At 37.4% G+C, this 13,640-nt stretch overlaps 1 protein-coding gene across 1 annotated transcript; it reads left to right on the top strand.

Moving 5' to 3' along the window:
• The first annotated feature begins 5,722 nt into the window (after positions 1-5,722).
• EVX2 (even-skipped homeobox 2) lies at positions 5,723-11,062 on the top strand. The gene is made up of 3 exons (XM_073577618.1): positions 5,723-6,503; positions 7,436-7,680; positions 8,906-11,062. Exons 1-3 carry the CDS (start codon positions 6,077-6,079, stop codon positions 9,503-9,505), a joined length of 1,272 nt encoding a protein of 423 aa, XP_073433719.1. The 5' UTR covers positions 5,723-6,076; the 3' UTR covers positions 9,506-11,062.
• Positions 11,063-13,640: the final 2,578 nt, after the last annotated feature.

The following is a 13,640-nucleotide window of genomic DNA, read 5'->3' as shown; positions in this document are numbered from 1 at the left end:
TGGTTCCGGTATTGGGAGTGGGTGGTTGTATGATGAAAGTATGCTATTAGATGTGTGTGGCTTCACTCAATATTAGGGAATTGATGATAGAGGCTGGACACGTCTATTTGGAATGTGGCCGGAAGTATGCAAATCACATACTTGCGGTTATATGACCGTCAACTCCTGGTGCCAGCACTGGAGAATCCTCACAGCGTGCAGTGTGCGCTGTGAGGATATACAAGTCTTCAGTCACATAGAGTGTGCAAACTTGTACCCCAAGCCTGTGCAACTATTTTAATTTGTGCTATTGAGGGCGGACTCTTGGTAGAATGAGTCTACTTCCCCCTCTGGAAGATGAAAATATACTCCCTTCTCACATCTCTTGCAAAATAAGTCTTCTCAGTTTAACTGCCATGCTACCACAGAGGTTCTCCTCATGTGATGAGAGAGGTTCACTTTCTATGGGGAGTGAGGTTATTGTCCTGTGGGGAGAGAGACTCAGCATGTCTGTACACTAGAACGCTGCCCAGTAGGCAGAAGTCCACACTACCGTACTCAAACACGTGGCAACATATGATGTAAGTAAATATCATAATTCTTTACTGCATTGTTTTGTAAAAGGAAGCAAATTACAAACATTGCTCATTGTCATGACTTATACAATGAACTTGATATTTAATAATAGGAGCTCTGTAAAGCTTTATTCATTAAACAGTAAGCTATTCCAAGAATCAATAATGTATACCCTATCCTATTTCCTTTATCTGTTAAAAAAAAGCCAAAAAATATACAGCTCTGGCAAAAATTATGAGACCACCGCACAGTTTTATAAAAATCAGCTTCTCCACATGTCTGACAGCCATTCCATTCCAGTGTCAGTTGAATTCCAACCAAAGTACACCTCATTCTACTTAATGTGCTTCTGATTAGGTGATCACCTGAACCAAATCTTATTTAATGAAGGAAAGTACAAAAAAAAACCCCGGCTGTGATGTTCTCAATCCTCTTGCATTAGGACAAGCTGGATGGCAAAACAAGTGCTAGTAATTTCCTAAAAGTAATAGGAATGAAAAAATAACTTTTAACCATGCCAAAGGAGTTGAAAATAAAAGTCTTGAGTGAGGAAACGAAGGGCTCAATTCTGGCTTTACTAGCAGTGGGATACAGTGATCATCATGTTGCCTCCATCCTAAAACATTTCTAAGAGGGCAGTCCATTACAACAAGGTCAAGCAGCAGACAATGGGGACAACAAAGCTACAGTCGGGCAGAGGGCGAAAACGACTCTCCACTGACCGGGATGACCGTCATCTTATTCGAATGTCACTCAGCAACAGCAGGATGACATCAAGTGACCTACAAAATGAATGGCAAATGGCAGCTGGGGTGAAGTGCATGGCAAGAACAGTTCGTAACAGGCTCCTAGAGGCAGGGCTCGAGTCATGTAAAGCTAGAAAAAAGCCTTTCATCAATGAGAAGCAAAGGAGAGCCAGGCTGAAGTTTGCCAAAGACCATAAGGATTGGACCATAGAGGACTGGAGTAAGGTAAACTTCTCTGATGAGGCTAATTTTCAGCTTTTCCCAACACCTAGTGGTCTAATGGTTAGACGGAGACCAGGAGAGGTGTACAAGCCACAGTGTCTTGCACCCACTGTGATCTCGGGATGCTTCAGCAAGGCTGGAATTGGGCAGGTTATTCTTTGCAAAGGACGTATGAATCAAGCCGCATACAAGGTTGTCCTAGAAAAACAGTTGATTCCTTCTGCTCAGGCAATGTTCCCCAACTCTGAGGACTGTTTTTCTCCAGCAGGACAATGCGCCATGCCACACAGCAAGATCAATCAATATGTGGATGAAGGACCACCACATCAAATCCCTCTCATGGCCAGCCCAATCTCCAGACCTGAATCCCGTTGAAAACCTCTGGAATGTAATCAAGAGGATGATGGATAGTCACAAGCCATCAAACAAAGAACTGCTTAAATTTTTGTACCTGGAGTGGCATAAGGTCACCCAATAGCAATATGAAAGACTGGTGGAAAGCATGCCAAGACGTATGAGAGCTGTGATTAAAAATTATGGTTATTCCACAAAATATTGATTTCTGAACTCTTCCTGAGTTAAAACATTAGTATTGTTGTTTCTAAATGATTATGAACTTGTTTTCTTAGCATTATTTGAGGTCTCCAAACACTGCATTTTTTTGTTATTTTGACCATTTCTCATTTTCTGAAAATAAATACAAAATTTAGTGCTTGGAGACAAGTTGTCAGGAGTTTATAGAATAAAAAGCAATATACATTTTACTCAAAAATAACCCTATAAAGAGAAAAATCAGACAAACTGAAAATTTTGCAGTGGTCTCTTAATTTTTGCCAGAGCATTATATATGCAAAAATATATATGTACATAAACTGTATATGTGTGTGTGTGTGTGTGTGTGTTCTTGGTTAGTTGTGCATTCAGAATTGTGTGTTTTGGCACACAGAGTTAATGTTACTAAATTTGTTTTTGGCTCATGTACGATTACTGTAATGTTTTTATGTAAATCAGCAGAACCTGAAATTTTTTTTTACCTGTAATATGGATGCATATTTTGGATATTTTTTTCCTCTGCACTATAAAAAAATGAATACACAAAAACAAAAAAACAGGAGCAGTGACACATGTATTAATACAAAGCTGCGAACAGAATACACATATACATGAAAACAATGAAAATAGAAACAAAATGTGTTGTAGAAAGAAACAGTCTAAGTCCATGGACCCCTGGTGTGGATTCCATTTATTCAGGTATGCAATATACTGCAAACATATATTTTCACACTTCAGTCATGATCTTTGTCCTTTTTCTCAATGTTCTAAAGCTTTGACCACGTTTATACTTTGGGGGTTCAACAATAAAATGTGATAAAAAGTGGATTTATTCTATAATCATTTTAGTGTACAATCTGATAGCACTTACTCAAGGCTAAGGGAGGATTGACTAATGATAAGGCAAGTTGCAATCCAGCAAGCTCCATTCTTGTTTTTCCCAGTAATCAGGGACAGTGAACACTGGATTACTGGTGGGTACTGACATTAACTCTAATTCATATTGTCAGCTTTATGTATATTTTATCCAATCAGTGTTAATTGACTGTAGAAAAAATTACATAAGGATAAAGAGATTTTATTTTTTTAGACATCAAAATCTGACTTTTAGGCTGCACCCATGCTTATATTTCTCTTTATGTTATTTTTTGCATCCCATATAGGAAAGGATCACCTGGCTTATTGTATCAATTTATATGAGCTGCAAATGGATGCACTGTGCACAGAAGTCTAGTTTACCTTACATCAGTCTAGAATAGATCTGTGTGGGATTTTTTTTAACAGAATTCTGAAGAGTTTAAAGATAAGACAAAAAAAAAATCTAATTTATACAAATTCATATGTAAAGGCAGATTTCCATATATGTGTTCAATTCAGCTCAGTTTTCTTATGCCTCAGCTGATGTCCAAAAGTTTTCATTTGATTGACTGATGCAAGCTGGTTGGGCAACTGATTCATATACTAAGGCTCCATTCCACCTATCCTGCCATCAGACTTTTCTTTTAACATCCTGGATGGTGGAGGGGAAAAAAAATAAAGGATTTTTCTTCTATATATACATTTTTACTTTTCATTAATTGTATATCTTTCATAATGGAGTACAATTTGAAACAATCCCACAGAACATGTCTGTCTGCAATTCTAAACATATAAAGTTGCCTATATCTGCTACTCTGTAGTTTGTATAGAGTTAAGTTGAAAAGTGAACCTGCCTATGTTGTCTGGCGTAACTAAGGGTTAACATGTCAAAAGGGCACCATTTTGACATATTTGCCAGTATTAAGGGTTCTAAGCACGTCCTGTACACATTGGGAGAACTTCCCTGCATATAGGACAATAGTACACTACAATGGTCATGTGATTATACCATATTTTGGCTTATTTTGGCTTTTCTCAAGTATACAGTGGACATTGTACAATAATATAAGCACATTAATTACAAAACAACTAATAGCAAGAGAGCATAATATCATGCCAATAAATTACCATTAATGAATAGAAAGTCAGGAGCTATTTTATATATATATATATATATATATATATATATAGTACAAAATCGTATATATTACTAGACATTACAAAATCATGTGTATGTATGTTATGTATATATATATATTTTTTCTTTTCCTTTTTTTTCCATTTTTTTTTCTTTTTTTTCCTATATATATATATTTATATATATAGGCAACACACTCTCGAAACACATGTGAATGTGAGAGATGTTATGATATACCCTGATCTAACAATCCATTTCTGAACCATGGCAGATTTGTGCATCTGAAAATCCATCTCAATAGGACTGTTTCTGTAGGTTATGTATACTGTTGATTTTTACTCCCCCTATTCAGATAAGTGGGACAGGAGCAAAAAATATTGCAACAAATCTAGCATGTCTGAATTCAGCCTTACTTTAGTCTGGTTCCAGGCTTGTATTTAATTAGTGTTTTGCATTAATATGACAAGTATCAGTAAGTTCACACCCTCTATTTCCTCCTCCTTTTTACTGTGTACAAGGAATTATAAAGACAGAACTTATTTTTAATTGAAAGTCCAATTTATATAAGAACAATAAAAAGTTTATTTGATAAAAAAAGTTTGTTTTCTGTAAACTGGGTGAAGCGAAAGACTGAAGCTATCCAGTTTAAGATGATTGCTGCAATAAAGGCTGAAATTCCTGTAGCAATACTTAGATGTAAACTGATGGGGGCGCCAAAGGACAGCGATAAGATAATCGGTGTCTTCCCAAGTCATCAGAGTCTGGAAAGTGGAAATGGTCACTTTAATGACAATCATATTGGTTCTTCAGCGAAAGTAAAGGCTACATTTAAACAATAACCATACATGTTCAGTATAAATGCTGGCAGCATCTGTAAGGAAACATCACTTCTGATGTCTGTTCGATACCTGAGCATAAAAATATCAATATTCAACAAACATGACAGATTTAAATATCAGGTTATTCTATGCAATCTAAAAGAGACTTAAGGATGCACATTGACCCTAAGAACAGGATTACATCCTATCCATATTTATTATTTTACAAGATTATATAAAATAGAGATTATATTTTTTTTTTTTCATTCTATGAATATCTGGTATGTTGCCATAAATTAGACTTAGTATTCTCAATTTGCAACAACAACAAAAAAAAAAACAACAACATTGCTATGGTATTGAAATTTGCAAAAAAAAAAAAAAAAAAAAGAAGAAAAATCACATTTCCCTGAAAATAGAATGAAAATGCAAAACACGAATCTTTTCAACAAATAGCAATAATTTGCACTTTTATAAGGATACAAATAATAGGACATTTTTTTCATTATAGAATATTAAAATTGTTCTCATTTTTTTTTTTTTTTTAAAGAAAATGGTCATTTATTCGTAGAAGAAAAAAAGAAAGAAAGAAAGAAAGAAAGAGAGAAAGAGAACAGCCATCAGCATCATTAGCACCTTAAAGGCAACAAAACAAAACAAAAAAAAAAAATCACAACCTAATGATGCCCCTAAATGAAAGGGAAATGTTGCTCTGCTCGTTTTATTAATCAGACTGTCAATTTCACCCCAGAGGCCAAACCCCACAGCAAGTGCAGCAGGATGTGATCAGGAGCCTCCAGCTCACTCCTTGTCTCTCCCTCTCTCTACCTGAGGACAGAGCTGTCGGCACAGAACCCGCCTTCACAGGGACACGAGCCTGTATTTATTTGCTTATAAAACTGTTCCAATAAATGATTATTCAGACAGCGTCATTCATCCCTTAATGACGAGCCCCAGCTTTTGATGAATGACATTTCTGGCTGGGAAGGATGTATGGGTCATTTTGACCAGTCATTCCATCGCTTTGGCATCTTACAATTTGTACTGCAAGGAGCAGATAATCTTTAGAGGCAGTGGCAGGAGGCTGCGTGTGAATTGGCCCCTGTGCAGCCACATCATCATCATCATCACTACAGCACCGAGCCTGCTCCCTACTCTCACTGCTTTCCCTCCTCACAACAGCTGAGATGATGGAAAGGATAAGAAAAGAGATGATTCTTATGGAAAGAGGTCTACACAGCCCAAGCACAGGCAAAAGGCTTTCCAACCTATCCGACTCAGCTGGGAATGCAGTGCTGGAGGCCTTGGAAAATGCTCATCACAACGCTCGCCTGAGTCCCAGGCTAACTTCTTCCTCTATGCATGGATCTATAGGGGACATCCCCAGCAAAGGCAAATTTGAAATAGACAGCTTGTTTGGCATCTCTCATTCCAACAGTGAGTCTAATCACAACGCATCAGACCTGCCTGGATCTGACAGAGGCAAGAAGATAAGCCACTATTCAGACGTGGCTTCAGAGGCAGATATGAGCAGTGATGTGGAGGTGGGGTGCTCAGCCCTGCGCTCCCCCAACAGCCTGAGTGGTACCCAGCTAAAGGATAGCATCAGCAAAGGTATGGACCACAAGATGAACTTTACTTACATTTTCTTTTTAAAATCGACACACACCTAACACGATTTTGTACATGTAGAGGGCATAAAATATGTATCCATGGCATATTCGTTTTAATGGAACATAGAAATATACAGAAAAAAATAAAATAATCATTTTTAGTCATATATTAGAGCTGATCCAACATCATATATTTACTTGAATGGCCATGAAACGATTTTACTATAACTATATGTAAGCATGTGCTTCGTTTGCATCTTATGTGCTTTAAGAACACATAAAACAACACCTAAAACATCAAAGTAAACATAAATGTATATACTGCATTTTATTAAGGGAACTTTACATACAAACTTTACACCAGGTTAACACCTGCACAATGAAACAACCAATCGATGTTTTTTTTGTTTGTTTGTCTGTCCAATGGTAATCAATAAAACAAAACAAAAAAAAATAGTTAATTCAGTGATAGAGTAGATTAACGCATTTATTATGAATTCATTTAGACAACACATTTCAAAGCTCTAATTCTGCACAACTGAATCCCCCCTGAGAATGGACAACGCATTCTCTAATGGGGTCTCTCCATTTTATACTGATCCATTTCGCTTCTATTTATTTGCTTTGTTGATTTTAAACTATAAATAATAGGACCTGGCTATTCATTCCTAACACCCTTTAAGAAAAAAAAATTACAAATAGGAGCGAGATGTCATATTTTTAAGATAAGACTGAGCCTGTAAGAAAAGGAATTGGGTGTTCCAAACTATAGAGGCTATGAAATATTCCCATATGGTTCTGAAAGTTTCTCTCTTTTTTTGTGCAATCAGAGCCCTCATCTTGTATGTAAAATCAATCAATAAATATATATATATATATATATATATATATATATATATATAGTCATTCCATAATGTGTTGCTTGCTTTGCAGAGAGTGGCTCAGTGGCCAGCACCACCAGTTCGTCCACCAGCTCAGGATTAGGCAGCCTGGGCTGCAGTAATAACCCCGTTGGGAGCTCCAGCTCAGCTGCTGACCAGGTGCGAAGATACAGGACAGCGTTCACACGGGAGCAGATAGGAAGGCTGGAGAAGGAGTTCTACCGGGAGAACTATGTGTCCCGGCCCCGGAGATGTGAGCTGGCAGCCGCCCTCAACCTCCCAGAAACAACTATTAAGGTAAGAAGCCTGGGGGAGCTGCTCACTGCCTGCAGGCCCCCTCGGCCAGCACTGGGGGCTGCTCACTTTCATACGTGGGTCCAGGCGCCGGCTTTATGGGAACATTCCACAGTAAAATTCTGCATCTGAACAATATCCAGTCCCAGGGGTTTAACTGCAACATTTCATAGCAACCCTCAGTGCTGGGCCAATAAATGATATCAAGCTGCAAAACAGGTTCAAAAGGGAACAGTCCTGTATGTGTGTAGAAATATAACATATATATAATAATTACATATATAGTATAGATGCATAAGCTGTACTTTATGGCCAAATAATGGGTGATGGATTGTTGCAGTGTTTCAGTATGTAGACTGTCATTTGGGTCACAGGATCTGTAATTTGGTGACAGAAATTACAAAACTAAATCAAATGACCTGAGTGGATAAAATAGGATAGATAAAATAGAACCATATAGTTTCAGGTCAAATGTGAATTATTATGAACTACAAGCAAATACATACAAGAGCACACACACACAGTAATATATATATATATCTATATATCTATCTATATATATATATATATCTATATATATATATTTATAATCTCTAATGTTTATAGTCACAATATATAGACAACATTTTAAAATTGACTATATACACTATACAATATATTTGGTAAAGATATAAACACTATATATGTTGTAAAATATATGTGCATGTGTATATATATATATATATATATACACACAGTATATTGTAGTACAGGTACAAAAATAGAATATTTTTTTTCCTGTAGAGAGTAATGATATATATATATACACACACAGAAGATTGTTTCTATGGCATTGTCAGTCATAGAGAAGTCCGCATTAAAAAAAAAATAAAAAAAGTTGTGAAATGAAGTTTCTTTTTCACAAGGATATGACCCTATATTTGGGGAGTAAAACAAGATCTGGAGTGTGGTGTGACAGCTTTTCTCCAGAGGGTCTCGCCTATATAGGAGAGGGACCCTAAACTCTCTCCCAGCCATGTGTTGTGTCCGTCTCGGCTCTTGTTATCGGTGACATTGGTACCGGGGAGTCCGGAGGACCGTCTGTCCCTGATCAATACTCCTCCTCCTCCAGAGATTTGGGTTTTCTTCGCTTACTTTGTGTATCATTTGTACTGTTTTCTGCACTCAGGGTAATGCAGCCTGGTCCTTTCTGTGTCACTCTTCCTCATCTGTCTTCGCCCATGTGCAGGTTTGGTTTCAGAACCGGCGGATGAAGGACAAGAGGCAGCGCCTGGCGATGTCTTGGCCTCACCCAGCGGACCCCAGCTTCTACACCTACATGATGACCCACGCTGCGGCCACAGGGAGCCTTCCGTACCCCTTCCACTCCCACGTGCCTCTGCATTACTACCCCCACGTCGGGGTGACGGCGGCAGCGGCAGCCGCGGCGGCCTCCGGTGCTGCAGCAGCTGCGGCTTCCCCCTTCGCTACGTCCATCCGCCCCCTGGACACTTTCCGCGCCCTCTCTCACCCGTACTCCAGACCAGAACTGCTGTGCAGCTTCAGACATCCGGGCCTCTATCAGTCCCCGGCCGGCCTCAGTAGCACGGCGGCCGCTGCAGCCGCCGCCGCCGCCGCCGCCGCCGCCCCGGGGTCCGCTCCGTGCTCGTGTCTCAGCTGTCACACTAACCAGACAGCGCTGGGCTCCGCCGGCAGGGGCTCGGATTTCACCTGCACCGCCGCCTCTCAGAGGTCGGAGAGCAGCTTCCTCCCATACTCAGCAGCAGCGCTCAGCAAAACCTCTGTCACCCCCCCGGACCAAAGAGAGGAAGCCCCTCTAACCAGATAACTGCCCCCAGACACCCTGCACTGACCCCCCACTATGGACTGGCCGCAAAACTCCCATCAACAACCAAGGAAGGCGACTTTTTTTTTTTTAATATATCAGCTCATAAGTAAAATATTTTATTTCTACATCCATAATTAACAATTAAGTAAGAAATTAATTACAGGGATGGAACTTGCATTATGAGTACTTGCACTCCAAGATGAAAAGAAACGAAAACATCACTTTCTTCTTCTTCTTCTTCTTTTTTTGATACTGTTGTTCTGATGTATTTCCATTGTACAATATAGTTTTGTGTGCTGATTTTAATGTCATCATTATTATTGTATCCGGTCTTTGGGTTACAAGATGATTTTCTTTACTGATGGCCTGATTTTCTAGGCTGCCGCTTTATCCTAGTAAGCTTTATATTATTTTTGATTAATTACTTTGTATCTGGAAAATACTTGAATCTTGAGATTAGGGCAATGTAAAGTGGGGCAGATCATTCTTTTGTCTGAAAAAGTTTTACCTGGGAAACATGATTAATGATATCCCCTGGTAACAGGAGGAGGAGGATTCGATGCCAAGTTACCACTGGGTAAATACAAATTTGCTTTCCCAAAACCCCCCAGTTCCTGCAGGGAGTTCCCTGAACTTTAGAAAGCACATCACAAACTAGCAGTGTTATTGCCATGTCAATTCTGATGCTAATAATGTGTAGATTATGACGAAAATTGCCAATCATGTTCTCTGATGGACCTCCTTTGAATGTAGAATTGGTGGAAAGTTCCCCGCATAGAGACCTGCTGTCAAGTACTAACAACCCGCTAAGGGAAGTCATTAGGAGAGACAGATAAGAGGCCTGCCACAGAAAACATTGTTCTCGGGGCATAGGATGTATGTTATTCCAGGCCACATCCCTCACCTGAAGTGATTTCCGAGAAGAAAGCTCAGCTACTATCATCAAAATTGGCAATTTTCATTTTGGATGCTCGGACACCCTGGGCAGACTGTTCTCCTTAAAGTTGATATTCCACTAGTGTGAAGAAGCCTCATTAAATCAAACCTACAGATTTCCATAATGCTCCCCGCAGAGCCACTGCACTCCTCACATAATGAGACCTCCTCCAGGCTGCAGCACTCTCAGAACCTGCACTGGCTTGTGCTGACCCATCCAGAAAAACGAATCTATCTATCTATCTATCTATCTATCTATCTATCTATCTATCTATCTATCTATCTATCTATCATTTTCATTATATATATATATATATATACATACATTTTAGGCATTCTAGGTCTTTAAAGCTCTCTATCCCTTCTATCTATTTATCAATCAATCTATCTATCTGTCTATCTATCTATCATTTTCATTATATATATATATATATATATATATATACATACATTCTAGGCATTCTATGGTCTGTCAAACTCTCTATCCCTTCGATCTATCCATCCATCTATCTATCATTTGATACTATATGTATATACATACACATTCTAGGTCTTTCAAGCTCTCTATCCCTTCTATCTATTTATCAATCTATCTATCTATCTATCTATCTATCTATCTATCTATCTATCTATCTATCTGTCTATCATTTTTATACTATATCTGTATATATATATATATATATATATATATATATATACACACACACACTTTCTAGGCATTCTAGGGTCTTTCAAGTTCTCTATCCCTTCTATCTTTCTTTCTATCTATCTATCTATCTATCTATCTATCTATCTATCTATCTATCTCATACCATATGTGTGTATATTATATACATATATATATATATATATACACACACACACACATATCTATATCATACCATATTTGTATACATATAATATACACACATCTATCTATTATCTATCCATCCATCTATGATTTTATACGATATGTGTAAATATATACACACACACACACACACACACACACACACACACACACACACACACACACACACACACATTTTAGCTCTTTCTATCTATCCCTCTGTCACAGCTATCTGTCTATCATATATATAATTATATATACATATATATGTACACACCCGTAAAGTAAATAAAATTCTATGTGTGTATATATACACATATATTTAATATATATATTTATTTATAGATAGATGTATAGAACGATCAATGCTCCCATAACAATCAGCCCCTCTATAAATGATCGCTACCTTTGTATAGCAGTTTTGTGAAATGCCACTGGTCTCCTTCTTCTTTCCATTTTTCATGCCACTAGCCAGAGCAGCCAGGGTTGTATGCAGTCTGAGCATAGCCAGTGTTTTCTACCTTTTATTATTATTACTATTGTTTTATACAGATTATTTCTCGGGAAATGTAACCATTGCTTACAGTTTACTTGAATTTTTTTGTTTAAACCATTCTATAAGTTAATGTAAGATTACAACCTGCAAATAATAATAATGAAAAAAATAATAATTTTATGAAATATGTAATTTATGGATTGTGAGGGAGTCTAGCACTGTTATGCAACATCTTCCTTTCTTGCATCTTTCATCTGGCCTCCTTTATGTAAATATTTTTTTTTTTTTTGGGCAATAATGTTTACAGGTTCGGTCGTGATTATGTTATAAGAACGATTGTTAGTACGATGAACTTTATTTATGTTGGATCATTTGGATCCTGATGTCTGTATAAACACATCTGTATAATACACGTGTTTTAAAATCGGTGTCTGTTAAAGAAAAATCACTGTAAAATATTTTAAAAAATGTGCAATAATGATTAAAAAAAAAAGCTTTGTATATTATGTTATTTATTGTGTTTGGTGATGACAAATAAATATTATTTAAATGGGATTTCGTTCTATCCGCTTGCACTACTGTTTAGCTAAATCTACTAAGACCTTCTGCAAAACGCATTTTTTTTTTATGTTTCTAGTTTTATCTGCAAAGGAGATAATTTGAGGGGGGAAAAAATATTAACTGTCAGACAGAGACAAATCTGAGGGTAATAGCAAACAGTAATTGCCTTCCAATGTATTCAATTAAGAGAGAATGTGCTTTTCTAACCTACGATCAGATGGAAATAAATGGTCATCTTCATCATGTAATGTGAATGTGATTCGCTTTACAATAAAATAATCCTCACACTCCAGGTTCAAAAGATAAAAATATCAAAATCATTGCAGGGAAGGTGACACCAGCATTACATAGACTACTATACTGTTGGCAAAATCGATATTCCAGCACAAAATGCCAGAGTCAATGGTGTGTGCAGAAGAGTCTGTTTCTATTCGATTTAACCAAGATGTCCTTACATGAAAATTTCTTTACCAACTGCTCAGGCTGGCATTAATTACAACAATGCTAAACTGTAGGGAATAGGAGGGCTGCTATCAGAGCCACTCTGGTCCTGGTAATTCCCCATTATTATTGCATTAGTCCTAAATGATACAAGCTGATACTGTCTTTAATTGCAGTTTAGTTAAATATATACTGGAGTGCTCCCTTGTGGGAACCTTATTTTCCTCTATAAAAAAAACCAACAAAAAAAAAAAAACAACAACAAAAAACAACAACAACAGCCTCCTTCTTTCATTTACTCTTCTTAAATGTATCTATTAAAGGGGATAAAGAAATAGGGATTGTTGATCCAGTGATGTATCACAGTTGCTTTCAGGTCTCTTCACTAACTGAGAAGGTTGTAACCCTTAAAAAAAACACAAGGCATTGAGATAGATGGCCAGGCAAACAGAACCAGACAGTGGCCAAAAACTCCTTATCCAAAATAACAGGATCATTTTTTTCCATTTAAAACTTGGGAGGGATGGATACATTGTAGCAGCCCCTGACTGTCCATCATCATTCCCCCACCCCTCGACATGACAATAAATCTGCTGCTCGTTTAATATATATATATATTATATATATTTTTTTTTATTCCAGCACTAATAGAAAAAACAAAAAAAAAACAAATTAAATGTCCACTTGCTAGATAAGAATACAAAGATCGATGATCCACCCCCCCTTACTGTCCAATCACCCACTATTTAATTGACTGTATTTTCTGGGTAATTGAACTGCTCGTTGTAAATTGAAGATTTTATAGAAACGACATGAAAACTACATTTACTGACATTCATCGCATCTTTGACATTGATTATCTGATCAACGCA

This window comes from Dendrobates tinctorius, unplaced genomic scaffold, assembly GCF_039654945.1.
Source record: "Dendrobates tinctorius isolate UK_male_01 unplaced genomic scaffold, ASM3965494v1 ptg000056l, whole genome shotgun sequence".
NCBI classification, from domain to species: domain Eukaryota; kingdom Metazoa; phylum Chordata; class Amphibia; order Anura; family Dendrobatidae; genus Dendrobates; species Dendrobates tinctorius.
This window is presented reverse-complemented; position numbering and strand designations above follow the sequence as displayed.